The 26,139-nt window shown below is 37.9% G+C and overlaps 1 protein-coding gene across 4 annotated transcripts; it reads right to left on the reverse strand.

The window, feature by feature from the left end:
* Window positions 1-1,972: 1,972 nt before the first annotated feature.
* LOC108041670 (fat-like cadherin-related tumor suppressor homolog) lies at window positions 1,973-25,787 on the reverse strand. 4 transcript variants are annotated; one of them, XM_044461679.1, is made up of 22 exons: window positions 25,771-25,787; window positions 14,812-18,264; window positions 14,646-14,752; window positions 14,384-14,591; window positions 14,261-14,322; window positions 14,031-14,186; window positions 13,508-13,880; window positions 12,438-13,446; window positions 12,184-12,369; window positions 11,949-12,123; window positions 11,628-11,890; window positions 10,835-11,564; window positions 10,596-10,773; window positions 10,093-10,533; window positions 9,626-10,026; window positions 9,263-9,571; window positions 3,846-9,141; window positions 3,507-3,788; window positions 3,257-3,445; window positions 2,840-2,869; window positions 2,286-2,417; window positions 1,973-2,225 (listed from the first exon to the last, which is right to left on the reverse strand). In XM_044461679.1, the coding sequence occupies exons 2-22, from the start codon at window positions 18,236-18,238 to the stop codon at window positions 2,089-2,091; spliced, it is 14,091 nt and encodes a 4,696-aa protein (XP_044317614.1). In that variant the 5' UTR covers window positions 18,239-18,264; window positions 25,771-25,787; the 3' UTR covers window positions 1,973-2,088. The 4 variants fall into 4 exon arrangements, with proteins under 4 accessions (XP_044317614.1, XP_044317613.1, XP_044317612.1 ...); XM_044461678.1 differs by lacking the exon at window positions 25,771-25,787 and adding an exon at window positions 24,079-24,317; XM_044461677.1 differs by lacking the exon at window positions 25,771-25,787 and adding an exon at window positions 23,714-24,317.
* Between the last annotated feature and the right edge of the window lie 352 nt (window positions 25,788-26,139).

Here is a 26,139-nt window from a genome sequence, read left to right on the forward strand (position 1 = left end):
AAAGCTTTGGTTGGGGGGATATAGGCATTAATAAAGTTTATGGTTTGGTCAATACTAAGCTGCAGTACTGAGCATAGAATGTTGGAGTTTATACTATGGTACGTGTGAGGAATGTTTCTTTTAATAAGGACGCCAATCCCTTGCTTGGCTACGGTGTTTTGCGGGAAGTTGTGGAAATAACTAGTATATCCTTTAGGAGAAATGAAATTATTGAAATTGTATGGCAGATGGGTTTCTTGCAAAAATAATATATCGGGTGAATGGTCTTTTATGAGGAGTGTAAGTTCGTTGTAGTTGTTAAAAATACCATGGATATTCCATTGTATTATAGCAATTGACATGATAAGGTTTTAAGGATTTTATTCTTGCTAGATTATGTATTATGTATTTAAGTGTAGGGATGTAAAAAAAGGAGGGGATCGGGACTAACAGTCGGAATCGTCCATTGTTACATCAGAGTGTGTATGGCTGTTTGGGGTGTGTGAAGAGATATTTTCGTTTGATTTTGATCTTGAGGCCAGTGAGAAATTATTGTCGTCTTGTTCGGTTTGTTGTATGAATTTTTGTACTTGTGATCTGAGAGCGCGAGATTTTGCTAAGTGTTTTTGTAGTGTACTTTCGTTGTTTGAGTTAGAGAATTCAGTTTTGGAAGAGTTGTTGAGTGTGGTTTGTAATTTCTCTTTGGGAAACAAAGAGTTTGCATGCGTAGATGATAAGAGAGATGTTTGAGCTTTTGAACAGCTTGGTAAGTCGGTATTGGTGGTCTGGTGGGATTCGGGAATTTTGTCGCAAGCGGCTGTTGTGTTCGGGTTTGCGACGACCGAGTAGGTCAGCGTGGAGTTGGTTGTCGTGCTTTGTTGTTGTTTAAAGATAATGCGAGCTTCTCGGAAGCTGCATTTTTTGTCGTTTTGATCTGTAGAAGATTTTTTTGTGCTTGGTATTGCGGGCAGGAGGGTGAGGAAGCGGGGTGATCGCCGCTGCAGTTTGCGCAGAAAATGCGAGTGCATGGGACGGGAAGGTGGGGAGCGAGATTGCATGATACACAGGCGGCTGGGTTACCGCATTTCTTTAATGTGTGTCCTAATAGCTGACATGACTTACACCTCATAGGGTTTGGAATATATTCTGTAACTCTAACAGTATGCCGAGATGTCTAATTTTCTTGGAAGGGTGTAGAGGTCAAAAGTCACAAGAATTTTGCCAAATGGTTTGGGAGTGCCGTCGATCATTTTTGTGAATTTATAAACGCTGTGCACATTCTGAGACTTTAGCTCTTCAACAATTTCGTCTTCTGGGATGTTAATTAAGCAGGGTGCGTAAATGGTGCCTTTAACAAAGTTAAGGGAGTTGTGGAGTTTGCACTCGATGTCGCATAGCCCGGGTAAGGAAGTAGTTTTGGTGAATTTATTACCAACTTCTTTGGAATTGACCAGCATTAGAAGATTTCCATCACGGGAGTTGAGATCGATAGGATGTCTTTGCTGATGTTTTTAAGAGCTCTGTGGACTGCAAAGCAGGAAAATCTGATATGTTTTTTCTGAGTTCTTGGATGATACAACTATGAACCTTGGGTTTTTAAGCTGCGGTTCAGGGAGTTCGGGAAATTCGATTGGAAGTTTTTGAAATTGTCTTTTTTTTGGATTTGGGGCTAGGCTAAGACTGGCAAAGCGGTTATCCCCAAAATTAGGTGGCCCGGAGGCCATGGTTAGAGAGTAAATTTGTTACAAGAATTGGGTATTTTATTCACACGTGCGCGTTAGGAATAACACGGTATTGGCGAAAAGAAGGGCGATGAGATTTCGCGATAAGCAAGGCACTGACAATTGGATAGGCACAGACGTCCGCACTCGAAGAGAGATAGTCGGTGACTGAGCTCTGTGATAATATAATAATATAATAAGTAGATTTTAACTTACCTTGGAACTTAGCAAATGATCTTGTAAAATATTGATAACGTATTTAAAGACACTAATATATTTATGTATTTTTTATTGAAAATATATAACCAAGTTTTTCCTATGGAAAATAGTATCTAACGAAATCAAATAATTTGTGTAAAATGTAGTTCTTATATATTTAGCATGTCATTTAATTGTTTGTTTGTTGTTGTGGTAAAAACTCTTCCAACTCAGAATCTTCAATTTCACACAGTCGAACCGAAATGTTACTGTTGGAACCAATTTCTCCGACAGCGCATGGAAATAGATATGCCTCCTCTGAATTTTCTGCAAAAAATACATGATTGTGAAATTTGTATGCAATTGAAAAATATTTTCTTTGCCTACCACTTATCGTCCTTCTGGTCTTAATTTCCTTCCTTGAAATCGGCCCCTCGGTCATAGAGCTTTCCCCATCCGTTTCACTTGGAAAATGCATCGTGGGTAAATACGAATCAGGATGTCTTAAATATACTTTGCCTGTTGATTAAATCAAAAGATCATTTGTTAAGCATGTTCTTACTTTTACACATGATTTTTATATTTCAGTTGTAAATATTTTGTATTGTCACATATAGACTCAGAAACATTTTTAATGTGAACTATATACTACTACATTTTAGCAGAATAACTATATTTTAGCAGAATAACTATATTTTAGCAGAATACTGTTAATAAAAGATAAGCATGAAAAAAAATTCTATTTAATATTAGACCATTTTAGTTTCGAGACTTTTATTTAATGTCATTTGAAGTATACAAAATTTCAGATTACTATTTCATAAATTTAATAAAATAGTTAACTTCCCGGTAACGGTATATAAAGTGTTTTTGGCAAAGAAAAATGATTGGGCGTTGATAAGAAAAATTTGATTATATCTTATGATTAATCAAAAACTTACACAAATGACTAACTTTCGACGGTAAAGGCACTGATTGCATGAAATGAAGTAGTTAAATAGATTAGTATATATAGATGTCATGTAAGTGTTAAAGAGCTAAAAAATTAACAAGTGGTAGGGTTACAAAATGTGGAAAATAAAATAATAAATAGTTCACCTAAGAAATAAAAGTTCTTAAAAGTGATATACACTTTATGTAGAAACTAGAAAACAGTTTTTTATTTAAAACTTTAAAAGCATCAAAATAAAACAAAATATGATGTAACCTCATCCTAGTAAAATCTGTATCTTACTTTGACATTATAGTAAAAATATAAACTGAAAACAATGGCTGGTTTCTAGTCTCTTTAACCAAGGATTGAAGTTTTCTTATTAAATATAGGGATGGTCGATTTTAATAGAATTAAATTAAATTACCTGTATTTGATTTATAGTCTTCATTCTCGATATTATTAAAAGAACTCAGTCTTGAAAGTGGCTGATTACTTGATCGCGGCAACATAAACGGCTCCATACAGCTCTCCGCCTCCGAATCCAAATATTCCGATCCGATATCCTCGTTTAGTGCGGCTATATCCCTGGTCGGATCAACATCTCCGTCTTCCCCTATTAAGAACAAAATTAATTATACTGAAATACGAGCATATGTCAACAAAGTTATACTTACTGTGAACGAAAAAGGCTTTCTTCGACTTGGACTCGTTGCTATCATTGCTATGTAAGCTCGATGAGTCAGCTATTTCTGCTCCAGGAACTTCGGTTATATCTGGCAAGGGATTATGGCTTTTGCGAACCCAGTCGGAACAGTCCCAATGATACTGACCATTGGCAAGAGCTGAATAATCAACGAAATTCGCACTGGAAGAGTGGCACACATTCGGCATTTCAACTTGGATTAGTTTCCCAGTTGAAAAGCGACTAACTGATGGTCCGAAGTCTCTCTTAAGTTCTGTAAATTTACAAATTAGTTTTTTTTTTAACTATAAATTAGGAGTTTTATTCTCACCATTGTTCAGTTTGTTTTCACTAAAGGTTCTTAAATGCATTTGCTCACACCATTCTTGTTTGTAGGCATTGTCTGCATCGGCGGAATGGCAGGAGTTTATGTTTACGTGCTGTTTATTTCGATTCACCTTCTGGTACTCAAATGGCACATTTTCCAGTTCATCGCCAGCCGAACCGTAGCTTCGCAATATATCCAAATTATTAACGAAATTTCTGTTGCTCAGGAACAGGTTATCATTTGGTGCTGCGGTGTAACTAATCGGCCGTTGGTTAACTTCTAAATTACTCAACTTAACGTTTGGTTTGCAGTAATTGTCCTTGTCAACCAGAGAGTTCAGATTCGCCTCCTTGTACGACGGCTTGTTCTTGTCCTTTTCGAGTCGGTTCCTTCGCTTTGAGGAGGAATTCCTCCGAATGACCACACAGCATAGAACGCAACTTATGATCACAAGAACTACGGCTACTCCCGATATGATCCCGCTAATGTGCTCCAGGGAAAAGTTCTTTAACTTTGTGGAAATCGAGTTCGAATACAGGGGATCTCCGCAGCTGGCGCCGGTAAGGTACGAGGGACAAATGCACCGGAAGCTTCCGGGCTCGTTGATGCAGGTCGCTCCATTTCCGCAGGGCTGGTTCTCGCACTCATCCACATCGATCTCACAAGTGGGTCCTGTGTAGCCCCGGCACATACAATGCGATATTCCATCGCCCTCCTCGCAAATTCCACCGTTTTTGCAGGGATTCGGGGTGCAGAATTTTCCGTACTCACACCTCCGCCCGGACAAGTGGATCGGACACGTGCAGCTGTAGTTGTTGGGTCCGTGGTAGTCACACCGTCCGCCGAACAAACAGGGTCCCGAAGAGCAGGGATCGAGGTCGATTTCGCAGTGCTTTCCCGAATATCGGGGTTGGCAGGCACATTCGAACACGTCAGTGCCGAGTTCCTTGCAGATCCCACTATTCGCGCACGGCTGGGATCCGCAAATGCCCAGACGGACCAGCACATTCGACGGATCACACTTGAACTCGACATTCGTGAATCTCTTCAGGGCAGCGATGGTACTTCCGCCGGAAATGTACAAGGGCAGCGACTCCTTGGCTATTTTGATGTTGGCCATGCAGCCGATAAAGCCGCGCTGGATGTCCTCGTAGCCGACTATCGACGGATGGGGTCGAACTTCGGCGCCCACAAAGATATCGTTCGACTGGATGTTCAGGATCCCATTCACACCCGGAGCACTGCCATGGGAGACATGCTTGTTGTCCACCATTAGTTTGGCACTGTTTAGGGATCGCTCCAGACTGATCAGATGCCATTCCCCATCGGAGATGTTAATGCTCGACACACTTATGACCCCCTCACCAGAACCCAAATCGAATCGATACTGAACAGCACCGTTTATGATTTCCAGGATGTTGTAATCCACCTTGCCGCTGGCATATAACAGAGTGCCAGTTTGCTGCACAGTTCTTATCTGCAGGGAATACGAAAATTCATTTTCCAGCGTAAATTTGGCCTTGATTTTATTGATCTTGTAGTGGGCATAGCTCTTTCCGCCAAAGGAAACCGCAGTGAACAGACCAATATCACAGGATTCGTTGGTGCACTTCGAAGACTTTCGTTCGCAGTAGGTCCCTGAAAATCCCTTGGGACACACACATTGGTACCCCAGAACGGATCCCGATGGCATGCAGATCCTCTGCGGGGAACACGGATCCGTGGAGCATGCATTTACCGTCTCATTGCAGTGCTTTCCATCGAATCCTGGTCGGCAGACACACCTATTCACCTGGTTATACGACGGAGCAGCAAAACTAATAACATCCGTAAAGGTGGTCGTGACGTTGTTCTTCTGGATCCGTAAGACCTGCTTGCACTCGCCGTGAACACATGAGTTTTGCTTGCTCTGGCAGGTGGATGGTAGTATCTCCTCCACAACCAAGTTCGTTTCGTTTTCAATCTCGTTTTTTTTGTCAATCAGTGTTTGCCGAATTTCGTCGCTGGTAAAGAACTCATCGGAATCGGGAATAATTTGCTGCTTCCGCACTGCAAATACCACATTCAAATTAGAGTCAATTGATCTAACATGTCGCTTTGCCACAGAGTGATTCGGTGCTTCCGTCTGCAAGGTTATCAGAATTACATCCTTTTGGCGACATCGCATGATGTTGCGAATAGAGCGCATGAATGTTTTCCTGTGACTGAGGAGGAACTCAGATGGTGAAATCCTGCTGAAGCGAATCACAACCGATTCTTTGAGCATGTCGTTAGTTACCAGTTCCACATTGATCTTTACAATCGAGAAGACATGGAATTTGCCATCCGAAACTGATACATTAAGCTTATACAGACCAATGTCGAGGTTGGATATGGCATAGATCTCTCCCGTTTTTTTGGAAACGTTAAACAGCTTAGAGCTCTGGTACATATCGTCGGGACCGGACACCAAACTGAAGTTTAATTCGTCGTACTTGTCTTGATCGGAGGCATGAACTTTTCCAATAAAAGCGCCAGAGAAATCGTCTTCAAATGAATTGATTGTTACTTCCAGGGGAGTGACTATTGGAGGGTACTGACTTTCCTCAATTATTTTCACAACCACCCAGGCATCGGAATATAGTGGGGGTGTGCCGTTGTCAAATACTCGAACTTGAATCACGAATTCATCCTGAAGATTGTGATTGAATCGTGAGGCAGTGCTGAGCGATCCATCTTGCTCCAGTCGAAAAAGTCCGCCCTCGTTACCAGACCGAATATCGAATGTGTATGGAGTGGTGTTGGGCGATTCGTCGGCGTCTGATATTTTGAAAGTCAGGAATATGTAGCCCAGAGGACGGTTTTCTTGAAGCACAATACTATAGTTGGCGCTGGAAAAGATGGGCGCATTGTCGTTTGTGTCCAAAATATTCACATTTATTGGCACACTGTTGCAGCTTTTGGGACTTCCCTGGTCGCAGGCTTGGATTTCTAGGTTATAGTGCGAAATAGTCTCCCGATCCAAGGGCCTTGAAACGCTTATTGTTCCGTTGTTGTGATCTATCGAGAACTGACCTATGTTGTCACCTTTTTCGATATTGTAAGTAACAAGCCCATTTATATCAGAGTCCTCATCTGTGGCTTTGACATCCAGAATCTTGGATCCCACTAATATGTCTTCGTTAACATTTGTGCGGTAAAAGTTTTGCAGAAACTTGGGGCTGTTATCATTTATGTCTAAAATAGATACGTTCACATAGGCGTTATTGCTTAGAGGCGGAGTGCCCCCATCGATAGCTTGAATAGTCAAGAAGTAAAACTTTGACATTTCATAATCCAGAGTTGCATTCAGCGACAACTCGCCGGTCATGGAATCCATTTTGAATTTTCCTTGTTCATTGCCACTCATTATAAAGTAATGAATGTCTGCGTTTACTCCAATGTCTATCGAGGCGGCATAGACTTTACAGACTTCTGTGCCCTGGGTGGCGTTTTCAAGAATTTTGCAGGAATACTGTCGCATACTGAACTCAGGTGGATTGTCGTTAATGTCCAATATGTTCACAGCCACCGTTGCAATGGAATGTAATTTGGGAATTCCGCAGTCCTCCGCTTTAATAGTTAGGTTAAACAGGGATATAGTTTCACGATCAAGATTTTTGTCCAGTCTAATAATACCAGTTGACTTCGATATTTTAAAGTAATCATGGTTTTCGCCCATTAAGGAGTACTTGATTTGTCTATTAACCCCAAAATCTTTATCCATTGCATGCACTTTCGTGACCAGAGTATTTAATTGAGCATCTTCGGGAACGCTCACTCTATATTTAGCCATTGAGAAAACAGGTATATTGTCATTAATGTCATTGACAGTGATGATTATTTCGGAAAAGCATTCCTGGGTGAAGTCCTTGCCATCCTGGACGTGTGCTACCAATTTGTACTTTGGAGTGGTTTCCCGGTCCAGTGCATTTGCCACCTTCAATATGCCACTCTCCTTTCCAATTGTAAAGTCATCTGCACCTTTGCCAGACAGATAGAAGCGAAGTTTGCTTTGTAAATCAAAATCAACAGCCTTGATTTCAACTAGTGTAGTTCCAATCGAGATTGATTCATTAGTGGTGATATGATAGCGGGGTTTTAGGCAGTAAGGCGTATTGTCGTTTATGTCTTTTACATCTATTTCAACATTGGCTTTGGCAGTAAATTTCCCATCAGTTGCAATTATGCTTAAGTTGTAGAACATGATTTGCTCGCGATCTAATGGTTTGGCAATAAATAACTCTCCGCTCTTACCGATCTGGAACTGTGCTTGTTTGTCTCCAGAAACGATGAAAAAGTCCATTTCCTGTTTTTCGATATCCGGATCAATCAAAAGTAAGTTAATTAAAACTGTACCAGGCAGTGCGTTCTCGAAAACAGAAAGTCTTTCGATAGGTAATTTAAATGCAGGTGCATTGTCATTATAGTCTACAATTTTAATAGTTACAGGTACTTTTGCATCATGTTTTGGGTGACCATTATCGGCAGCAATTACTTTGAAATTATATTCAGATTGAACCTCTCTATCCAAGGAGGTCAGCAAGGTGATCCAGCCAGTGTAAATGTCGATATCGAAAATGTTTTGGATGTTTTCGGTTTCACTTTCTAGGTAGTATCGAATATCGCCATTTGGTCCCGTGTCGACATCAGTGGCTGATACTTTTACCAAAGAAATAACCTTTTCACTATTTTCCGCAACACTGGCACTATAGAATGTGTTGTCAAACTTGGGGTAGTTATCATTTTCGTCCCTGACATCAATAAGCACATCAGCATAAGCAAAAAGAACCGGCACCGTGGCGGTTTCTGCCACTACAATCAAATTGTGCGACTCCTGCTGTTCTCGGTCTAATGTTTGCTGAAGGATCAATTCGCCACTATCGGATACAATGAAATGGTCCTGATCTGCGGCAATTGAAAATTTAAACGTATAGTTTCCAATTATGTGTAGCTTTGTGAGTACTGTGCCTGGTGATGTTGACTCTATAATCTTAAGTTGAATTGACGACTTTTCAAAAATGGGAATGCTTGATTCTGTCTCAATTATTTCGATCGACACTGGCACTTCCGAGTGAAATTTAGGTTCGCCTCGGTCAGAAGCGCGTACGAAAAACTGATACGATCCCACTCCGTAGGTTCCAGCATCTCGCTTGAGGACAATATCTCCAGTATTCTCGTAAATTTCAAACACATCCTTTGATGACTCATCGTTTGATTTTTGCACAATTTTGTAGTACACCGACCCATTGTCGTTAATATCGTCATCCTTGGCTTTGACCTAAAAATATATATATGTTGATCATTTAAAGAGTTTTTGGAAATACATAAATGTATTCAAACCATTTAAAAAACTTCTTCAATTGACAATAGAAGTGGAAACAATTAGGAAGAATGCTTACCGTTAAAATAGTCCTGTTCGCTTCCATTGTTGTGCTCACAACTATTTTGTATTCCTTTAACAGGAAGTAAGGAACGTTATCGTTTACGTCTACTATTATAACCTTGAGGGATGCAAATCCGAATTTGCCGCCACCATCGGAGACTTTCAATAGCACCACATACTCATCCCTTTTTTCACGATCAAACGTTACTTTAGACGTTATTACACCTGTTGTTTGATCTATGAGAAAGAATTTTTTCATTTCTTCGGAAACTATTTCGTAATAAAGGCTTGAATATGTTCCAAAATCTCTATCCGTTGCTTTAACCTAGAATTACAAATTCTTGTTAACCAAATCCATAAACTACATAAAATAACATACCGTAATTATATTATGGCCATGCAACAAATTTTCGGAAATTTGCGCATCATAAGAACTTCTATCAAACGTTGGGCTGTACAAATTTTCTGGTAGTAAAGATATTTTCAAACGTGCATATGCCGTGTGTACTCCATCCGAAACAGAAATATTCAAGACTGTGCTAGTTTTATCGGTAAAATTTAACATGTTTTGAAGGGATATCACTCCTGTTAGCTTATCAATGTTATAGGTTTGCAGTTCATTTCCGTAAACAATTTTATACTCCAGTAAGTCCGTATCAGAAGTATCTTTATCGTATGCTTTAGGTAGAGCAACAAATTGTCCTCGAACAGCTGCGACTGATAGTTTGGTGAAGTAAGAAGGCTCAACAAAGCATGGAGGGTTATCGTTCAGGTCTTTAACTGAAAAAATAGATGTAAATTAACAGTATTAAAATATAATATAAACAAAATAATTGAAAATATTACCAGTTATAAAAATGTTTGATCGGGAACTTAATGATGGCGAACCGTGGTCTTTTACATTAACGACAATATGATGGTATTTTACTTGCTCATAGTCCAAGGGAGTCTTTAAATATAGATTGCCATCTGTGACATCTATATAGAACAGGTCGGAATTGTTTTGACCATTTATGGATTCAATATAATAGGAAAGTTTTGCATTCGCTCCGGAGTCTTTATCAGTTGCATTGATCTTTAAAATTTGTGTTCCAAACGATGAATTTTCTGGAATGGTTATGTTGTAGAAATCACTTTCAATGTCTGGATAGCAGTCATTGACATCAATAATGGAAACGGATAAAATGACTTCCGCATAAACTCCAGAAAGACTATCGGTTGCTCGGATAGAAACGTCATGGCTATTATTTTGCTCGTAGTCCAATTCATTTACAACAAAAATTGATCCTGAATGGTAAAAATGAAATACAATCATTTCCATTGAGATTACCTAATAAAAAAGAATGTACCTGTATTGTAGTCAATTTCAAACGATTGGCTGTCAGAATTTATGGTATAAATTAAACTCCTTCCCAAGGGACTTTCGGCCTCAATGGATACGGAAAGAGCCGAGTACATTTCCACGTCTTCCTTGACGCTAACAGTATAAAACTGTTTTTCAAAAACGGGCATCGAACGGTCAATTACCTAAAAAGTTACAGACACATATTATTAAATAGCTTTTGATTTGGTTTTTATATAAACCTACTTTAACTTGAAGAGGAGCTTCTGAAGAGCAGGGAGTAATGGCGCCGTCATAAGCAGCAACAGTTAGTTCATAGTTTCGGTTATGGCCTTCCACATGCTGCTTTATGGATAACTCTCCCGTTTTGCGGTCTAGTTTGAACAATTCTCCGTTTCCCTTTTTCAATTCATACCGCACCTCACCATTTTCTCCACTATCCAAGTCAACGGCCTTAACCTGCATTATAATAGTTCCTTTTGGATCGTCTATTGAAACAGTGGCATAATACGGCATATTGACAAATAAGGGGCAATTATCATTAACATCCAATACGGATATATAGACAGAGGTAACGGCCCTATGTACATTCGCATTCATACCGTCGAACAAAACAGACTTTGCTTCCACGAAGAGTCTGTACAAATCTTGTACCTCACGATCGAAAATAATTCCAGTGGTTTTCAAGGCTCCCGAGCTGATTCCAATATCGAACAGTTGCGTTGGATTTAAGATTCGATACTCCACATTTTCGTTCAGCGAGTTTCCTACTACGTTTACCAATCCAATCGTAACCACCTTTGTATTGTTCTCAAATGCGGAAAATCGGTACGATTCCCGTTGGAATGCAAAATTTGAATCTTTTGCTGACACAACTTTAATCTTAACTATTAATATCGCAGAGAATATTCCGTCAGAAGCACGGACATGCACGGTATAGTCCTGATCATTTTCATTATTTAATATGTCGAAATTTCTGAAAATCATACCAGATTTAATTAAAACTTATTTAATAGAAAATTATCGCTACTAATCTTACCTTGTTGTTATTATGCCGGAGTATTTGTCGATTTGAAAACATTCATTGGCGTTTCCATCCACAATGTCAAATCGTAGGGTATCGTTATCAGCATCCTTTGCATTAATTTGCGCAACAAACACGTTTTCAAAAGTTGGAAGGAACAATGTTACATTGAGTTCTCTTTCATTAAATACTGGAGGACAATCGTTAACATTAATCACTCGAATTGTCACATGTGCTGTTGTAGTGGAATGTAGTTTGGGTTTTCCCATATCACTAACCTAAAAAATATTTTATTTGTAAAAAAAAAAGGTTTCAATTTGTTTTGATTCTATTCACCGTAACATCGAAAGTATAGCCAGCGTTCGTTTCGTAATCCAAGTGTCGTAACAGTTCAATAGCTCCAGTGGTCGAATCTATTTTGAAAACATTCTTTGCCAGATCGTCATTTATGTGGTACTCAACCATTCCGTTTACTCCTACATCGGCATCCTTCACTTGTAATGTTAAATGACTGAAGTACAAAAGGTTTTATTATTGTTAATATAATTAATTTGAAATTGATAATACATACTCTTTGGATGAATCATGTACTTTGAGTACGTAAGATCCAATTGCCGCCGATTCAGATAATGCTCCGACATATTCATTTTGAACGAAATACGGAATATTATCGTTAGCATCTAGGATATGTATTATTATATTCTGGCAGGACGACTCGGCTGCCATATTGGTTCCCTTAACAGTGAGGTTGAATACCCTAGAAAACGGATCAAAATAGTTTTAGCAAATACATTTTAATAGATATATACACAAGTTATTTCTTACTTGATTATTTCGTAATCGATATTTCCATTGATAACAATAACTCCAGTGGAGGGGTTAATGCGGAAGCTTTCGTTTATGTTGCCGGAAATAATATTAAAGAATATGGATGAAGAAGAGCGAGCTGTGACTTGAGTTACAAAAGTTCCGATGCCCAGGTTCTCGAATATTTCTATGGCAATGTTTTTGGTTGAGAACTTTGGCGGATCGTTTTCAGACATTGTAACAATGATGTGCACAGGTATCTGCGATGACAGCGGAGGGCTGCCCAGATCTACAGCCCTTACTTGAAGCATGTACTCTTGGATTTTATTGATGTTCAAGCTGCCGGTCAACGTGATTACGCCAAACGTGGGGTCGATCTCAAAAACACTTCCCACGTTCCCCGAGATTATCGAGTACTGAATCTCGGCATTGTGACCACTATCTCGGTCTATAGCCCGTACTTCGGCCAACTTAGAGCCTATCGCTGCACTCTCGGGAACCTTACTTTGAATTATTTTCGCTGTAAATTCCGGTTGATGATCGTTGTGGTCATGCACATTTATAATAATCTTGGCATAGTTTCTTTTTCCAGGCGCTCCTTGATCTTTAACAAACACGATTAGAATGTGTTGCGCGGTCTTTTCAAAATCCAATCTCTGAGTGACAATAACATTTCCACTAATGGAGTCGATTCGAAACAAGGCCAGGGACGACGGATCCTGAGTAGCGTGGAGATGATAGAAAAGTTTCTTGTCTTCATCTCTGTCAGTTGCATGAAGTTGCATTATAACTGATTCCTCTTCAATATTTTCTGATATATTGACATGATAGACATCTTTAGCGAATTGCGGAGGGTTGTCATTAATATCGATCACGTTAACCAAAAGGTAAGTAAAACACGTAAATGTGCCATCAGTTACACTTATGGTCAGATTATAATTCTTTTTAGTTTCATAGTCCAAGTATTTTGAAAGCAAAATGTTTCCGTTATCCTGACCAATGTAAAAGGTGTTTTCATCATTGCCATCTATAAAAATAATGTGAAAATTTAACAAAATTTTAAATTTGTGGGTCTTAACTAAACTTACTAGAGATGTTGTACCAGAGCTGATCGTTGTCATCATCGACAGCCAAAATTTGTGTTACCAAAAATCCTGGCTTGTCATTCTCCGTCAGATCGACCACATTATCCGACGACTTTTTCACTATTAACGGTGCATTTTGAGAACTAGGATTCACAGGAACTACAACTATATTAACTCTAGCAGTTTGACTTTTTTTAGGAATCCCGTTGTCTTCAGCCTTGATGTGAATTTCAAACTCATTATCGGATTCCAATGGTTTCGCTATATGTATGTGGCCCCTGTGACTATCAATGCGAAATTTGTTTTTACCCTTTCCAGACTTAATTGAATAGGTAATTCGGCCATTTTCACCACTATCACTGTCGATACCATGTACCTGTAAAATGTACAGAAAAGTAGTACTTTATTCAAAGACATCATTTTGCAAATCAAAATTAACAAATATTACTTTTGAACTACATTTATCGATTTATGGAACTTAAAACAATTATTCATATATCAAACTTTTAATCAAAGTTAAGCTTACCTGAAAAATAGATTGATTGACAGTGGCTGAAGACGGAACGTGCACTTTGTAAACCCGTTGGTCAAACTCTGGGCTGTTATCGTTAATATCTAGGACTGACACAACAATTCTCGAGGTAGAGGATAGGGCTGGCGATCCATTGTCAGATATAGCCACCTGTAAAAAAAATGGATGAGGTTTATGTATGGTAATAAATTTAAAACCAATTCGAAAACTATGCAATATATTACCTCTAAAATATGTTCCGCTTGGTTTTCTCTGTCCAGTTTGCGTTCAGTGGTTTTGATCACTCCTAAAAATATAAACAATTGATTGTAATTTAAGCTAAAATTTATCTATTTAAATAAATTTACCTGTTTTTGATTCAATTTCAAAGTAGCCGACGAGATTTCCGGAAACGATATTATACGTAATAGACTGGGTGGGGTCAATATCTGGATCTACTGCATTGAGGGTAATGACCTCTACGTTTTCCGCACTTGCTTCCGTCACATTTACGTAGTACACCGGTTTGCTCGTCAAAGGAATGTTATCATTTTCGTTTTCGACTTTAATGTAAACCTATTTAAAAGGATTTTATTAAAAATAAGTTTGAGGAAATTTGAAAGTACCTACCTCGACACAAATGCTGAGAGGAACTATTGCGCAATCCTGCGCACACAGCGTGAGCCAGTAAAAGTTCTTCGTCTCCGCATCGAGTTGTGATAAGGAAGTTATTGAACCTGCAATACATTTATTGACATTAATCCAATCGAAAAGGTAATAAACAGCAAAAGCGCACCTTGCTCATTGACCGCAAAAATGCCCAGACCATCGCCACCAGTGATGGAGTACGTGATTTTCGAGTTCAGATCGACCGTATCCATATCCCGGGCAGTGACATTCATTACAAATGTCCCCTTGGGCTTGTTCTCCTTTATTCTACCCTCATACACAAAGTCATCGAATTCGGGTGCGAATCGGTTCTCGTTGACATCAATGATCATTATAACTATGGACATATCCGATGTCAATGACGGATCTCCGCCATCGATGGCACTGACAACAAGGTTATGCACTTGTTTGTTCTCATAGTCCAGATATCCCTGCGTCCGTATTGCACCAGTGTGCTTGTCGATCCGGAACAGTTCCTCATCCTGGGTCTCCTCTTTAAGTGAAAAGAGGATCTCGGCATTTGGGCCAATGTCCTCGTCCACTGCTTCGATTACGGCCAATACTGTGCCGCGGGGTAGATCTTCACGCACCTTGAATATGTATTCTTGTACTCCGAAAACCGGAGCGTTATCGTTGACATCGTCGACCAGAACGTAAACCAGGGCTTCCGAGGAGAGCACAGGATTTCCCCCGTCCTTGGCCGTTATGTGAAGAGCATAGTTATCCTGTTTCTCGCGATCCAGTGGTTTGATTAGACGAATGCAGCCCGTAGTGGCATTGACTGCAAAATCATTGCACTCTACCGCCAATGCGTAAGTGACTTCAGCATTTATTCCCGAGTCCGCATCAGTGGCCTGAATGCAGTGCACCACAGTTCCTATCCTGGCACTTTCGGTCAATCGGAAAGTGGCCAATGTCTTCTGAATAACAGGTCGATTATCGTTCACATCGAGGATTGTTATTGGCAACATTTTCGATGTCGATTTGGTGGGGTTACCCAGATCATAGACGGTTATATTGAGGACATATTCATTTTGACGCTCTCTATCCAAGTATCCAATTATCTGCAGTTCACCACGGTCGGGATCGATTCGAAAAACGGAATCGTAGTCCCCGTCGGAAATGGCAAATACCAGCTTTCCATTGTAGCCCAAGTCCCGGTCCTTAGCATCTATCCAAGCCACTGTTTCGCCCAACTGAACACTTTCGTTAATAGAAAGCTCCTGTGGAAAGTTCACGAACTCAGGTTTATGTACATTTTGACCGTATCGACTGGGTGTTAGGGATAGGTCGCTGAAGACCGATGGCGACACACTCCTCACGTTATTTTTTTCGGCCATGGCCAATGTTTCCGCTAGTCTTCTGGCGACACCAGTTTCGCGACACTCAAAAGATCCGTAACCGTGCAGAATGCTAGCATCTCCACCCAAATCCTCAGGCATTAAATGTACATTAATGATCAGGTCATCGGAAAAATGGGTCCCATCCGTGGCAGAAACTTTGAGAACACGATTTGTCAGGGAGGTTTTCATCAGATCACAGGAAATGGACAGGGAACCGGACGTGGGGTCCAAGTTGAAACAACCGTCTTCGTTGCCATCGCTCAACCGATAAGAAATGATGTCGCCAGCATCGAAGTCAATGGCAGAGGTAACGAAAACTTCAGTACCCATCGGGGCCGACTTGGTGACTTTTCCATAGCAGTTGACCCGTTCAAACTGGGGTCTGTTATCGTTAATATCATTAACTACGATGGACAGTTTGATTTCCGTCTGCCTTCTGTACGGTAAGCCCCAATCTGACGCACGTATTATGAGTTCATAGTTCCGCTTCATTGTTTCAAAGTCAATTTGAGATGTGGTTTTAACTATACCGCTGAAGTGATCGATTTCGAATGGCACCGTATTTAGATTGGCAATGCTATACGATATGTACGAATTTTCACCAGAATCCCTGTCTTTGGCTGTGAGTTTTACTACAAACGAGCCAGCCAAATTGTTTTCGTTGATACTAATCATTTTATTTACGTTCTCAAAAATGGGATCATTGTCATTCATATCCTGCACGCTTATTTTGACTTTGGCAGAGGATTGTTTACGCGAACCAACATTCGCTTGATCAATGGCGGAAACGGTTAGGGTATAACTCGATTTCTTTTCAGCGTCAAGCTGCTTGGCTGTGTATAACATGCCGGAATCGGGATTAATGCGGAACTCATCCCCCTCATTGCCACCTACTATTTCCAAATAGACCAATGCATTCTTACCCAAATCTGGATCGCTCACTTTCAGCCTTATCACAGGCATGTTAATGGGGGCCGTTTCTGGAATTGAAACTTCATAAATTTCCTGCGTAAATATGGGTATATTTTTGCTCTCTGGCTTTATCTGTATCGGAACGGATTTGTAGGCAAATCTACGGGGAGTTCCGAGGTCCTCTGCACGCAGGGTTAAGTTGTAAATAAAAAGTTGCTGGTTCAAATGCGCAAACTTATTTAATTCGATATAGTACTCGTCTTTGGTCTCTGCCGCTTTCAAAAGAAAAGTGCCATCTGGATTGCCGTCGACTATTTCCAACCGACCAATATTACCATTTATTCCAGTGTCTTTGTCGTTTACTCGAACAATTCCGTAAATTAAAGGATTCGAAGTTGGCGTCACGCTCGAGAAGGTTTTTGTGAAAACTTCTGGAGCGTAAAAGTTAACCTGTTTCACCGAAATGCTGACCTTGGCCTTGCTGGCCTGGTGGTTCTGATGATTTACCCAAGATCCCCGATCGTAGGCCAAGACCGTGAGATCAAAGTGTGAATTCTCCGCATAATGAAGCTGCTGCAGTAGGGTAATTTCACCAGTGGTGGGGTGGATAGCAAAGTATTCACTATCCATCAGAAGACTGTAGTAGATTTCCCCATTGATGCCGAGATCAGCATCGTCTGCTGTGACTTTTAGAATACTTTGATATTTTGGAGTGTCCTCTGGAATAACTACAGTGTACTGGGTTGGGTAAAATAGTGGACTCAAGTCGTTGCGATCCAATACTTTAATGTGAATATTCGCCTCTGTCTCATAGCTTGATATATTTCTGTCGTGCAAGTGTACGTGTGCCTTTACTCTTATTACGTATTCCTCAGTTTTTTCTCTGTTTAGCACAACGTTATTTGTTCGAGTTCGAATAGCTAAGAAGGCAAAATCTCCAACCAGTTTTTCCTCAGCTTTAAACAGCTTCTCCTTATCGCCACTTATTATCCTATACTTAACTTCTGAGTTCAAGCCAACTTTCATGCCGGCCAGTCTTTCATGCAATACTCCCTTAGCGTAAGTCTTTCCCAGACTATTTTCTGGTATGGTAACATTATATACATTATGGCTAAATCGATATAGATTTTCCAATTTATTTTCTAGTCTATATTCGAGGGTCTCTGTGTGTTTTTCATCGGGTTTACTTTGTACAGTTGGGATTAACCATAGACTACACAGTAGTGAAATCCATTGGAATATGTTGAAAGCTTTTCTTTTTACAGGAGTTACATATTTTTTATTCTTCATAGTAAACATATACTGCTCTTATTTCACATAATATCCTGCAAAAAATAATAATCATATTATTAGACAGGAATCACTAAAACTTGTTCACAAAATATTTTTAAAATGTAGGTCATTGAAATTAACTGATTTTAATATTGAAGCTCAGGAGAGACATGGACCCCTTAACCTAAGCTAATAAAATGTTGGATTTTAAGAAGTAATCATTAGTAAAACTGAAGTAATTAACTATAACGAGGACGGAAGCTAACTTCGGCAAGCCGAAGTTTTAATACCCTTGCAGACTTGGCCGAAATTGCTAAAATTGAAAAAGTAGCGAAAAGAATAAGGTATACATAAATAAATTAGATTTGCATAGTTTCATGTCAATAGCTTTTGTACTGCAAAAACGTCATATAAAAATAGAAAAAAAGGGATATTTTCGGCGCCTTTAACAATTTTTACTACGGAAGCTATAAGATATAGACGTCCGATCGGCAAGCGCTTTTACCCTGATCAAGGTATGCGTAAATAAATAAGACTTGGAAAAATTCATGTCAATAGCTTTTACACTGCGCGAAATATCATTAATTCTTGCAAGGTATATCCGATTGTTCCTATGGGAGCTATAGGATATAGACGTCCGATCGACACGCGCTTTTACCTTGATCAAGGAATGCATAAAAAATACGATTTGGAAAGATTAATGTCAATAGTTTATATACTGTTCGAAATATCCTGAAAATCATAAAATTTTAACCGATTTCACCCTATTGTTCTTATGGGAGTTATAGGATACACACGTCCGATCGGCACGCGCTTTTACCCTGATCAAGGTATGCATAAAAAAATAAGATTTGGAAAGATTCATGTCAATAGCTTTTACACTGCGCGAAATATCATCAATTCTTGCAAGGTATATCCGATTGTTCCTATGGGAGCTATAGGATATAGACGTCCGATCGACACGCGCTTTTACCTTGATCAAGGAATGCATAAAAAATACGATTTGGAAAGATTAATGTCAATAGTTTATATACTGTTCGAAATATCCTGAAAATCATAAAATTTTAACCGATTTCACCCTATTGTTCTTATGGGAGTTATAGGATACACACGTCCGATCGGCACGCGCTTTTACCCTGATCAAGGTATGCATAAAAAAAATAAGATTTGGAAAGATTCATGTCAATAGCTTTTACACTGCGCGAAATATCATCAATTCTTGCAAGGTATATCCGATTGTTCCTATGGGAGCTATAGGATATAGACGTTCGATCGGGGCGATTTTCAAACTTGATCTGCGTACACATGTTTTAGGACGACTGTGAAAGTTTCAGATCGCTAGCTTTTAAGCTGAGCTAACAAACGGTATTGAAACAGACGGAGAGACGGACATGGCTATATCAGCTCCCCTTTTGATCCTGATCAAGAATATATATACTTTGTGGGGTCGGAAACATCTCCTTCACTGCGTTACAAACTTCTGACCAAAATTATAATACCCTTTGCAAGGGTATAAAAAGTCACAAGAAAAATGGTTAGTCCACTGCATTTTAATGTGAAATCCTTCTATGCAAACATTTATTATACCCGTTACTCGTAGAGTAAAAAGGTATATTGTATTCGTGCAAAAGTATGTAACAGGTAGAAGGAAGCGTTTCCGACCCTATAAAGTATATATATTCTTGTTCAGGATCACTAGCCGAGTCGATCTAGCCATGTCCGTCTGTCCGTCTGTCTGTCTGTCTGTCCGTATGAACGCTGAGATCTCGGAAACTATAAGTGCTAGAAGATTGGCATTTTGCATGCAGATTCTAGGAGTTCCTACGTAGCGCAAGTTTGTTTCAAAAAGGTGCCACGCCCCCTTTAACGCCCACAATCGCTTATATACGATTTAAAAAATTTAAATATTTCGGAAAAGTAAAAATGCAGTTTTATTGTGTTTATCAATACCTTTCGAAATGTAGAAAAAATTTTTCAAATCGGACCATTCGTTAAAAAGTTATGCGTGATCAAAGTTTCTATCCCCATCTCCCTCGCACTCCCTTTACCTGAGTAAAGGGTATCTGATAGTTGGGGCACCCGACTATAGCGTTCTCTCTTGTTTTTTTGTTTATTTGTTTATTTTTTTTTATTTTGATTAAAAGTATATTTTAAAACCCAAAAGTCAATGGTTCAATTTTAATCGATTTTCGCACACCACCTTTCAAAACAGTAAACAGAAATAAATTATTTATTATCAATGTGTACGGCAGTACTACACGTAGTGACGATTTAAAGATTTGCAGAGTTTGAGAAGACTGCTAAAATATATATAGCTTTAGAATTGAAAATATCAAGTGATCGAAAGGCGATAGCTTTAACTAAGGGGATTGCTATTAAAACTTAAAGAAAATCAATGAGTTTAGGAGAAATAGCAGTCAAAATTTACAAATACCAATTTAAAAAAATTGCATCTGCTGTTCCAGTTTTAGACTGGTTGCATTCTTGTTGAAAATACGCGTCGTATGACACCTAACTAAGGAAGCAAACTTTGGCAAGCCGAAATTTATATACCTTTGCATTTATTACAAAACGACTGCTTTTCGATTTCTATGCCTATAATTACTAAAAGCAATGAAGCTATGTCGATTTTGAGCTGCATTTTGCCATCGTTCCTATGGCAGCTATATGATATTGTTCTTCGATTTTGACAAAACTAAAGGCGTAATTCTGATATAGTTAATAATTATTATAATTCAAATATTTTGATAAATAGAAAAACAGCAAAATAAATATTTTTCATTTTTTTGTTTAATTTTTCGATATTTCTAGGGATTAAAAGCGAATTTTTTAAAATTGTTTATTATAGCTATATGATATAGTCGTCCGATCCGGTTCGTTCCGACTTACATAGAAATACAAGTTTTGGAAGTTTCAAGCAGGTAGCTTTAAAACTGAGGGACTAGCTTGGTAGAAACGGACGGACGGACGGACATGGCTAGCTCGACTCTCCTGGTGATGCTGATCAAGAATATATATACTTATAGGGTGGGAAATGTTACCTTCACTGCGTTGCAAACTTTTGACTGAAATTATAAGGGTATTAAAACAGGTATTTTGGTATTTTTATACCCTTGCAGAGGGTATTATAATTTTGGTCAAAAGTGTGCAACGCAGTGAAAAAACAGCTCCGACCCTATAAAGTATACATATTCTTGATCAGGATCGCGTCCCGAGTTGATAAAAGCATGTCCGTCTGTCCGTCGTATGTCTGTCTGTCTGTTCGTCTGTCTGTCCGTCTGTCTGTCCGTCTGTCTGTTTCTACGCGAACTAGTCTCTCAGTTTTAAAGATATCGAATTGAAACTTTACACACACCCTTCGTTCCTGGAACGGTCGGGATCGGCCGACTATATCCTATAGCCGCCATATAACTGATTGATCGGAAATGCCATAACTTTGGTGTTTGTAAAGTTAGGAAGTTGGGATTTTTTATGGGTTTTATTTTTGGCCAATCAATCTGACCTACCAAATTTAAAATGACTGAACAATCGAAAATTCGAAGTTAGCTTCCTTTCTTGTTTAAAATGAAAAAGTTTATTTATTTAGTTGGGACAACCCATTCTCGTTTTCAAAAATCGATTTTTTTATATATTTAATTCGAACCAATAACTATTCAAATTTCAAGTAAAAATTAAAAAAACTGTTAAAGATATAGCTATATGGTGAGAGCTTCTCAAAACTTTAAACACGTTTTTCTCGAAACAGTATTTTTACAACTGGCGAATGAAGTTACTCTAAAACTATTAATCCAATGGGTTCCAAATTTTAATACGTTATTCTATACATATCTAGCTATGTCATGAACTAGGATAGATCAAATCGGTGAAAATCTTCTTTACTTTTCAACTTGATTTGTGGCTGAAAAAAAGGTCAAAGGTCCGCCATTTTGTTAATTTTTGTGCGAAATTAATAATTCTAGTTCATGGCAGAGCCAAACATGTACTCTTTCTAATCCCGTTTTGGTTTCAGATGATTTAAAAGGCCTAGTAGTCGTCATTCTACTTAGCTGAAAATATTTTTTTAGTATTTTAATTATAACACCGTATTTTAGGGTAAGCAACATGATATTATTTAAATTAGATTAAACATAGAACAAAAAGTCTAAACATATTAAAACCGATTTTTAACTTATTAAACTGTATAGACCATCATGTTTTTCTTAAAACGAGTCTTTACTAGCATTCTGAAACTACTTTGTCGTTTTTTTTATAATAATATATAATTTGGTATAATTGTGTAAGCCCAAATTTTTATTAAAAAATTGTTAACCTTTTTATAGGTTTCTACCGATTACGAATAGTACAAAATACAAATAGGTTTAATGGTTTGCATATTCAACCTATTGTTACTTTAAGAATTCGTTTTTTGTATTAAATAAAAAACTCAAAAGTTAATATTATACTAATAGCATGTAAGTGATTAAATAAAAACAACCAATAATAATCTGTAATATGAACTTGGAATCAAAAACAGTACACTTTTTTTTGGATCACAGCTAAACAATTTTTTTTTGTAAAATTTATTGTGACAAAGACCTTATACGAATTTTTTAAGTATTAACGTTAAACCGAAAGTTAAAAAAGGAAATTATTCCTTAAACAAAATATTCAATTACGTTTTAAAACTTCCAGAAACAGTTTGCTTGTTGTAAATTTGTGAAGACATCTTTCCGAAATCGATTTGACCTAAATTTTACATTAAAGGGTCATGACCACCTAATCACCTAATGCTTCGTTCCATTTAGTAATAGGTTTCAATTCTTAGTTTGCTCATATACATTTGATTGTTTTGGCAGACAACAACAAATACGGCTCCTCTAAAATACAACTTTTGTTCGTTACATCAGTACTAACAATGGTTTATATATTATATATTATATAATAATTATAATTATAATTATTTTTGTTTAAATATTTTTTAAGTTAACATACCAAATTCGTCCCCCAAAAGCAAAATATTTCTATAACACGAATTTCAAACGTTGAAGCCAATAACAATGCATTTCGTTGACACTTTTTCAACAATTAAGAAAAACTAATAAACCAAAAGTGTGAAATTTAGGGCTTCACTTTTCTATTGCTATAATTTCTATGGAAGAAAATCTAAGAATATTTTCCTTAAGTCTAAGACATATATCATTGTGTAGATGTTTTGTTGTTGGTAACAAATTTAACGAACTATGAAAGAAACAAATTAAAATTGATCGCGATTCGGAAGATTCAATCAACATAATTTAAGTCACCATTATCTCTTGAATGAGAACCACTTGTTGGCAGAAGACATTTCGAAACGATTCATGAAAACGTGAAGGTTGCGAAATTGGTGCGGCATGTATGTAGGTAATTATGAGTAATAAAGCCCGTAATATACATACATATATAAAAAAGAACTCGAAACAAGTTATCCAGCAAAGAAATTGTGACTTAGTCGGTGAACTGATCTAAAGTTTAATGTTTACTTACAACTAAGTCCGATTTTTCATAGATGTCGCAATAATCCAAACCCTTTTAAACTCTTTTCTCACTTCGAAAATGAATCCACAAAGTCACAATTACCACCACAAACTCCACTTTTTATATAGAAGTGCAGCATTTACATAGGTATGTAATGCATACATATATATGTTATACATCGGTGAACCCAGATAACATGTGTGTTGTCTTTTTTCGTGGGCCTAATTTTCCGATAAGGTAAATAAACACACACTCAACCACCGCGATAAAATCCGTGTAGGCAGCACTTTAGTGGTATCAAATAAATAGAAATGCACAAATCTTTTTGAAAATGTTTGGCCAGCATACAAATGAACGTAGGTATGTGTGTATACCTTTATAATTTAAAGTTGATCCCACTGCGCAAACAACTTCGCTGGAAATGACTAATACCCGATGTTTTCGTTGGTTGTTCGTTGATTTAGCGGAGCACACTTTCATAGGATTGTATTTTCATTCATCACCCATTTCTGCAGCACTAACTCGGATTACACATTAATTGGCAGCTGCATGTATGCACGATTAACTAACTACGATCTCCCCGCCCTCTCTCCACAATGGAATCAAACAAATTAACCTTTCGCTGCTTCGCAACACTGGTCAGGTCCCGATTACGGTCACACCTGGACGCCAAACATCGATAGCCTAAGTCTGATCTCGCGATTGGATCGATATACGGAACAGTGGTTGGGCGGGAATTATAATCTATTCGAAAAACAGAATTTCGTAAGATTTTCAGTTCTCACCGGTATCACGTTTACGTATTTACGTTCAAAAGCATAAACTTAACATTCTTGTAAGTTAACAAACGATCGCACTTCGACTATTTAAAACTTCGCCTATATTATTTTGTGTTTTTAATTTATTTAATTATAGTTTCACCCTGATTATTTTCAAAGTTATTGCTTATTTTATATTCCTTAAAGTGACACTAACATAAAAATTAAATATTGTGAATGTGGTAACAAACGCTTTGCTGTCGGTGGCAAAAGAAAAGGATTTAATGATTAATAATTCAAAATTGTATAATTTAATTTTTTTAGAAACGGTAGACTCAAATTTTCTCCCTACAATTTTCCTCCTTCAAATTGTTTCCGGCAAATGCTACACAAATCCATTAAACTATTACACGAAAATTAATATTGCTTATTACTCTTACTTTTATAATGACGCAGCCAATAGAGGTACTATTTTATGTTGTTTTATTTTCTAATTTTATTATTATTATTTTTTTTTTAATTTTAGATCTCATTATTCCTATTACAATTTACACAACACCCTAACTAAATCTTCTTTCCCTGAAAGGAGTTTTTATAAATTTAAGGTCTGCCTCTCTTAACAAATTAAAAAGAACCATTTTTTTGAAAATGGGTTGGAGAAATAGTAAATAGTATTGAAAGAGAATAAAATCTTTTTTAGTAATAGGCCGTCACTTTTTAACTTAATACTTATTTTAGTATGTCCAAAAAATAAAAGAAGGCAATGGCCATTTTTTTATGAATAAGAAAAAGGTATTTCAGAAAAAAAGCTTAAGAAAAGGGGATACTTTTCTCTTTTGATAATAATATTCCCATATTTCGTTCAATACGTAAAACCTTAAGGAAGGTCCCAAAAACCAGCACAAAGCTAAGCCCTCCATTCCCCATAATCCGTATTGCAAAGGCTTCGCAATTTCAGAAATGAAACCCGTTCGATTGGGGAAGTTGCCTTTTCTAGAGTGTATTTTTTAGCTTATTCCACTGATATTTGTTGGTAAATTCCTTTTCTTGAAATCGACTTCACCACATGGGGTTATGCAACTCTTAATCACTGTTACACGTATTTATTAAGCATTATTATTATGGTAAGCCTTTTACTTAAACGTATTGATGGCACACAATACGTACGTACATATTTTTTCATTATACAGATAAACATCACTAGCACTGAAGATGCGGATTGGCCTGGATATATTTATTGAATCGCATATCGTCGATTATACTCGTAGTCATGTTAAAATAACAACGCCACTTTTGATTGAAACATACTTTTTCTTCATTCAATTGCCAGCTACCGACGCAGAACTCCGCGATTCAAACCAACATAAACCGCAGTCAATGAGAACAGAAATTCAACTGATTCGAGTTCTCGCAATCGCAACTATTCTGGCCGTCGCAGGACCTTTCATGTTGGGCGATATCCGGTTGCAACCTCGAGCTGGAACTTCGAGCCCACACAAAATATCCATCCCCACCTGGGGGTTGAATCGCACACCCCCTATTTCCTCTTGCAGTCACACCCTTATGTTATTTTGGAAAATTTCCCAACTTTTATACAGAAAATTTTTCCAAAATAAATGTTAAGCTAACATTTCCCAATTTCCCCAGGCTTGTAGAAGTTTTTATTTTACCCGTCAT

This window comes from Drosophila rhopaloa, unplaced genomic scaffold (assembly GCF_018152115.1).
Source record: "Drosophila rhopaloa isolate 14029-0021.01 unplaced genomic scaffold, ASM1815211v1 contig_47, whole genome shotgun sequence".
Taxonomy (NCBI): Eukaryota; Metazoa; Arthropoda; class Insecta; order Diptera; family Drosophilidae; genus Drosophila; species Drosophila rhopaloa.

What these genes read in the sequence shown, in the direction of transcription:
- LOC108041670 (XM_044461679.1), bottom strand. Translation starts at nt 18,238, where the DNA reads ATGTTTACTATGAAGAATAAAAAATATGTAACTCCTGTAAAAAGAAAA. An exon ending in AAGCGGAACATATTTTAGAG is followed by an intron (nt 14,187 to 14,260) that starts GTAATATATTGC and finishes TTTTTTTTACAG; the next exon opens with GTGGCTATATCTGACAATGG. An exon ending in GTCGAAAGTTAGTCATTTGT is followed by an intron (nt 2,418 to 2,839) that starts GTAAGTTTTTGA and finishes TTTAATCAACAG; the next exon opens with GCAAAGTATATTTAAGACAT.